The following is a 7251-nucleotide window of genomic DNA, read 5'->3' on the forward strand; positions in this document are numbered from 1 at the left end:
CCGGGGGCGCTCGGGGGGCCGGGGCGGAGACGAGTGCACGCTGGGATCGGGTCCCCACGCCCCGCCTTTCTGTCCCCTTTGCCCCGCACCCGCCGGGATGATGCTTAGGGCCAGGCTCCGCGTTCTTTCCTGGCCTGGGGCCAAGCGGAGCTGGTGTGTCTTTAAAGGCCCTCAGGCTGCGCGTCCCTGGGGGTGGGAAAATCTAATTCGTTCCTCTGATTTTGTTTAAGCAGTTGCCGAGAGCCTTCGCCCCAGTCCCACAAAATCTACGGCTGAGTGCGCATTCCTGTTGTCACTTCTGGGCTCGGATACCTTGGTGGTTGGAGCGCGCGAGGGTGGGGCGGTGCTGAAACTGAGACCGTGGTGACCTTGTGTTTGCTGGGAGCGCAGTCAGCTTCGCGCTGTTCTGTCGCAGAGGTGGGCCCCTTACAGAAAGGAAATTACTAGTCCCGGGAATCCTCACAACCGTTCTTTGCAGGAGGATACAGCTGAGAAACCCAGAAAACGTACCGTAGAAATATTCTTGGCAGTTCGCCAAAAGTTGAATTTGGAAATCGGTACCCCTGTGCGACCCTGTGTGTTGTCTCCTCATTTCTCTCCATGTGACGTTTGATCCAGTAATGTATAAAAATGTTGCTTAATCTTCTAGACTCTTTAGGATTTAACCCAGGGAGATTACTACATTTGTCAGGAGGCCAAGTTAGAGCTTAGAAAAGTAACTATTTTGTTTTATTATACTTTGCTTTGGGTTTGATGGTACTGTGCGGCTCTTGAGGGAGCTTTGGGCTTTCTGTCTGTTCACTTTGAACATCCAGCATTTATTTTCTTATTATTCTTTGGCAGTCACCACTTAGAGGAGACATCGTAAGGAATTAATCTTATTACCAGTGGCATTTAAATATTTGTGTAAAGAAGATTGCAACAGCAGTTTTGATTCATGGAACTTCAAAGGAAGCAGAGAAGATAGGTGAGAGATGCAAGAAAATTTTGTTAAACATTCTAACTGCTATGTGAAGCTTATTCCTGCATATTTTCAAGAATTTCAAAAGGTTTCTTAAACTGTTAGTCATTAAAATTCTAAATTTCCCTGGTTGGCAATTATCCAGCCATGCTTTCAGCTTTCCCAGGTGAAGATACTTGGGCAATTAGTAGTCTTCTTCACTTAGTTCATGCTCTTATATTTCTCAGATGTCATTAGCAAGCAGGTTAACTGTTTTGGGCCCTGCTTCTTCTCTAAATTGTCAGTTTAAACAGTTAGACTTCTCAAAGCCTAAGGAGGTATGAATCCAAGATGATTCATATATAGAAAGAATTCTTACATAGTACTCCATACCTGTGGTTAGTTGTGACAGTACAGGATTAATAAACCGGTTATCATTATTGTATTGTATGCTTACTCTGTTCTACTCCAAGGAACAACTGTTTAAGGGTTTGGGTATTTTACAAATTAGAATACCGTCATTCAGAAGCAAAGTAACTTCCGTGAAGTCATATAGCTGGGAAGTGGTAAAGATAGGATTTGCACTAAGATAAACCTGATCTCACAGCTGTACCACATAGACTGATGACTGCCTTATTCTGCTTAATAAGAAGCTGTCATTCTTTCCTCATTTTCTCTTTTAATATGAGAAAACTCAGTGTTTTTTCTTTTATGTTATCCTTTTTGAGGCTAGTGAAGGTTTTCAGATGTGAGAAAGAATATGAAAGTTATATCCTACAATTAAAAAATTATGTAATTCTAGACATAATTCTAGTTACATCATTATTAAAAACCTCAAGTATCAACTCTTAAAACAAAACTTGTTAATAATGCTATATTCTAGTGTTCTGACCTTGAACAGTATTGGTGTGTTGACTTGAAATTGTACATGTTTAAAATTATGTGGATTAAAAGAACAGCCTCTTATTTGTATGTGGATTTTAGGATTTGCAAAAGGTGTGGTTTGGGCAAATCTGAAGACTACCATTTTGTGAACTTGCAAACAGGTAATTCATCTTCATGTTATAAAAGCAGAAGGATGTATTGACCATCTGTGATAGTACTTTACGTATCTTATCTCATTTAGTCTTTGAATAATATCTCATTTAGTCTGTGAATCGGGTATTTTATACCATTTAACAGGTGATACTAACAGCTACCATTTATGCATCAGCAGTGTGTTAGGTTCTTTGCTTTTGCTATCAGTGCAACCTGTACAAAATCTATTCAACACAGTCCAGTAGGACTTTTCCATGATAATGGGAAAGTTCTAAAATTTTATTGTTGTATACAGTAGCCAGTAGACACTAGGCTGTAGTATGTGGCTTCTGAGCATGTGAAATGTATCTAGTGTGACTGAGGAACTGAAAATTTTATTTAATCAATTGAAATTTTAATTTAAATAGCTACATGTAGCTAGTGGCTACTGCATTGACCAGTGCAGCCTGTGCTGACAGTATTATTCTCATATTCACAGGAGAAACTGGTTCAGAGAAGTTATGAAGCTTGTCCAAATTCACAGAACTTTTTTATTTAGAAAAATTTTGTGAGCAGAGAAGTACTTTAGGAATGTTACTTTGGCAATGCAGAGAACGGATGGAGGGGAAGAAAAAAAGCAGGCCAAGAGAATTAAGACTGTGAAGTAGTTACAGTGTGAACTGGGAAGAAGAATAATTGCAATTGACTTACAGAAATAGAATTACCATCACTTGGTGACAGAGTGAGAGGGCTTTGGAAGAGAGAACCTAAGGTTATAGAATCTGGATAACCTGGGAGAAAGATAATGCTATTTACTGAAATAGAAAAATCATGATAAGTTTTGAGAATTAAGAGGATTTGGTTTTGGTTGTTCATTCAACAAATGTTGAGTGGTGACTATGGGCAAGGCCCTCTGCTGTACTTAGATGGAAAAACAGAGTCCATCAGCAAGGATTTTTATTTTCTTAAGACACCTTCCTAAAATTTCATACTATAGAAGATAATGGGCTGCAAAAGAAGATAATGAGCATATTTCTAGATACAAGGCGTTAGGGAAGGATGTGTGTGGAAGATAACATTTGAGCTTTTGAGGAATAGGAAAGCTTTAGATATGCAAAACAATGAAAGGGGGAAGAGATTATGCTTATAGAAATGGAGTACGCTGAATGTTTTGAAAATTTCTTTTACAAAATACCTAAATGCTAAATAAATTATATTAGCCTACTAAATTCATGGCAGGTCTTCTAGGAAAGACAGGGAAATTCCCAGAACTAAAAGGTTAAAGAGAGAGCTGAAACCAGAATAGTAAAGTAGCAGTGTGTCTCCTTGGGGATACTTGGCTGATAGCAGAAATAAAGTACAATTGGGGACTAGTGATAGACTCTCTGTGCTCCTGAACCAAATGTTTCTAGAGACGTAGAATTCATAGTCCTGTGACCTCCCAGGTAAACTACTCTAACAGATGCCATTCCATTGTAGATTTTATAGATGGGAGGTGACATCCTCGAAGCATAAAATTTAAATATTTCCACTTGAAATTATATAACTTGTGGCATTGGAGTGCCACTTCCCTCCAAATTCACCTAGGGACTTCAAAAGTCTACACTCTCAGTGAAGGGTGAGCCAGAAAAATAACTTCCTCCAGGTGAAGGGAGATCACCAAGAAATGTGTTCATTTTCACCACAACTCTAACTGGGGGAATAAAGATACCACCTGAGAACTTTGGGTTCTGCCATCACTTATTTTACATATTTAAATTTAAATTTACATATCTACCTAGTTAAAAAACTGGAAGCCAAAAAATTAACATAAAGTTGGCCCAGGTTGGAAATGTGCCAGAGTGCCTGGCAAAAACAAATACTTTCTTTTCTGGAATGATTCACCCTTAATTCAAGCCTTTTTAGAATACTCTCATATTTTAAGATTATCCAAATACGAGTTCACAGTCAAAAACCATAAAATGAGCCAATATAGACTCCTGAGGATTTTAGATAGGAATTATCAGAAACAGAATAATATTTAAAGAGATGAAAATAAAACACTACATTTTTTAGAAGTGGTTCAAAACATATACAAATTTAGAATTATTATCCAATAAACCTATACTGGGAAGAGCATCTATAGGATTTTGGCAAGGAATCGTCATGATTAATTAAATAAATGAAGAAAAATATCAAAGGAATGTTAAGCACTGACAAGGAACAGAGAACAGAAAAGAGGATAATTCAAGCAGGAAGTTACTCAAATCAAACCTATTAGGCATAAAGGAAAAGCTTATTTAGCAAAATGTAAATATATATTTAGCAACAAGTCAGATGATCAGAGTAAGCGACTTTAAGTCAAAAATGACTGATATTTCATTCTTTGGAAGGTCAGTTTCAGATGAGGAAGCTATATTTACAAAGTTTATGGGAAATACTAAATTTTGAGGAGGTCATCAAAATATGAGATGTTCCTTCATGCATGAAATCATTCTCACATGCATAGAGTAATTTCTTATAATTTAAAAGTAGTCCTATATTTTTTAAAAAAAGAAAGTTAAATGCATGAGCATACACTAATGTTTTCTAATTCACATTATTGATTCATTATTGCTTAACAGCATCTTTGGTCTGAAATTTAAGGAAGAAAGTGGTGACGTGAGGCCTGGATGTGTTTAGACCTGCCCCACGTAGGAGCTGGAAATACAATGGAGAACAAAACTATAGTTTCCTGCTCTCACAGAACTTGAAAGTTTAGTGAGGAAGATAAAACCAAACAAGCAAGTAATAGTTAAGTGTAATGTATGTCCTGGTTGGTGAAGTAAAGGGTGCTTTGAAAACGAAGCAGTGACACACCGAAGCTAGAAAGACTGGGACATGAAAAACATATAAAAGTGAACTGGTTGCATAGTAGATGGAGAAAGTGATAGCATTTAGTTCAGTCATCCAGATGAGAGAACAGTTCATGTGTAAGAGAATGTGATACATTTGACAATCTGCAAAAAGTTTTCCATGGCAGTGTTGTATAGTGATTTGATGTTAGAATCAAATTGTTTGAGTCTGAATTCCGTTTCTACGAAGGTCCAGCATTAAGACCTTGGGCAATTGTCTTTGCCTCATAATTTTATTAAGAGTAATAAATGATTTCATGTATTTAAGGTGCTTAGTAAACATTGCTAACATGTAGCAAACACTATTTGCTTTTGTAATGAGGATGAAGATGATGATGGCTGGAACCAGGAATTGGGAGCAAAGAGTGGCCAGAGGCCACCGAATGTAGAAAGTAGAGACAGGTGATGCAGGGACCTTATGAACCATGTTAAGAAGGAGAGACAATTTGTAAAGGCATAGAGAAACCACTGAAGGATTCTTTATAGGAGAATTAGATTGGTATTTTAGAATTGGAAGGATCTCTTTGGTTTTAGAGTGGAGTTAGATTGGTTGTGGTCAAGAATGGAGGGGGACTGAGTAAAAACACTATGGTTTTTCCTATTCTCTCACTTAGTAATTAACACAGAATACTTCTCTGGTCACCAAGATGTGTGTGGAAATTTCTCCCCACCAGCAACCAATCTATCAATTTTGCGGCAGACACCACCTGAATGTCCTCTATTTCAATTCTGACAATATCTACCTGAAAATAGCATCAGAGCCCACTGGTTAAGGGCTCAGTTCCATGAGGCTAACCCCTACTTACATCAATCACAAGCCCCAGATTGTTTTACCTGTGCTTCTAACCCACTGACTATAAATTGGGGTTCCTACTCCTTATGTTTGATTATGTTAAAGTGGCTCACAGAACTTAAGGCAACACTTATATTTACCAGTTTACTATGAAGGGTAACAAAGAGATGCATAGGGCAAGGTATGTGAGAAGGGTTTTAGAGTTTCCATGTCCCTCTCCCAACATGCCACCCTCCCCATCCCCCCAGGAATCTCCCTGTATTCAGCTACTGGGAAACTCTCTGCACCCAGACTTGGTTTTTATAGCCTCATTGTGTGGGCATGATTAACTTAATCTTCATCCTCTGCCTTCCCCAGAGTTTGGGGAGATGGGGTTGTAAGTTCCAATCCTCTTATCATGCCTTGGTCATTTCTTTGACCAGTGCCCATTCTGAAGCTATCCATGGGCTACAAGCTCTCAGTTATTTCATTAGCATGTAAAAGATATATCATTCCAGAGATTCCAAAGGTTTTAAGAACTTTTTGCCAAGAAATTAGAAGACCAGATGCAGTAAGTCCCCTACATACAAACGAGTTCCATTCTGAGAGTGTGTTTGTAAGTCGAATTTGTTTGGTACCCAACAAATATATAGTACTGTATATAATAGGTTTATAATACATAAAAAACAAACACAAAAATAAAACATTTTTAATCTTACAGTACGGTACCTTGAAAAGTAGTACATGCTTGCTCTGGACATCCTGGGTTTGAAATAAAGATACCATACTCTGTACAATATTCTATATGAAAGCACAATCTCTTGTAGAGGATGCACACACAGGACAGTGTACACCAGACACATGAATTAACTTACATGATTGGATTTGTTAATGCACATTTGCATCTTTGAAAGTTTGCAAATTGAAGGTTCATATGTAGGGGACTTATTGTACATATGTATTTCACAGTATCACAAGGCCCCCTTAGGAAGTAAGATGATAATCTGACCAGGAGATGATGGTGGTTCAGGTAGAGTAGTGGCAGTGAAGATGGTGAGAAGGGGTGGATTGGTAGGAGGTAGAAAAACAGCATGTGATAATTGATGATGTGTGGGAAAATGGGACAGAAAGGTGAATCTTGATTGTATTTACTGAGAAAGTGAAGAAAAGCAAGTGTTGGGGGATGGTATGAGGGTGATGTCAGAAGTGGAATGGCTCAGGCTTCCAACAAGGTTGTGGGTGTGGATGGCTAAAGTAAGATGGACCACCCTTGTGAATTATCTTTTCTAATTTGTTTTTTCTACTTCAGAAGACCTGTGTGAAATGTGGTGGTTCCAGCAAGGCCTTAGTTTCCTTCCTTCAGTCCTTGTAATTTGGACATCAGCTGCTTTCACATTTTCATACATTACGGCAATATCACTCCACCATGTAGACCCTGCTTTGCCTTATATCAGGTCAGTAAAATATATTCTTTGTATAGGAGAATCTTTATGTCTCATTTTTATTTTAACATTGAAACCAACATTTAATGTCAGCCTTCTAAAAGTCAGATTTTACACTGGCATTACAACCATAAAAGGAGGTAAAAAAAGCTGGGCTTGGTGGCTCAGCCTGTAATCCCACACCTTTGGGAGGCTGAGGTGAGTGGA

General features: G+C 38.3%; 1 protein-coding gene across 1 annotated transcript in view; it reads left to right on the plus strand.

Annotated features, from left to right (window-relative positions):
• Positions 1-304: 304 nt before the first annotated feature.
• Positions 305-7251, plus strand: part of DRAM2 (DNA damage regulated autophagy modulator 2) — a 22687-nt gene continuing 15740 nt past the window's right edge. Inside the window, exons 1-4 of the mRNA XM_008068934.1 lie at positions 305-417; positions 844-967; positions 1925-1986; positions 6912-7056. Of these exons, the coding sequence (XP_008067125.1) occupies positions 6926-7056 (131 nt within the window). The 5' untranslated portion in view covers positions 305-417; positions 844-967; positions 1925-1986; positions 6912-6925. The remainder of the gene's footprint in view (positions 418-843; positions 968-1924; positions 1987-6911; positions 7057-7251) is intronic.

This window comes from Carlito syrichta, unplaced genomic scaffold, assembly GCF_000164805.1.
Source record: "Carlito syrichta isolate Samal-C Ts95f unplaced genomic scaffold, Tarsius_syrichta-2.0.1 Scaffold311678, whole genome shotgun sequence".
Classification (NCBI taxonomy): Eukaryota; Metazoa; Chordata; class Mammalia; order Primates; family Tarsiidae; genus Carlito; species Carlito syrichta.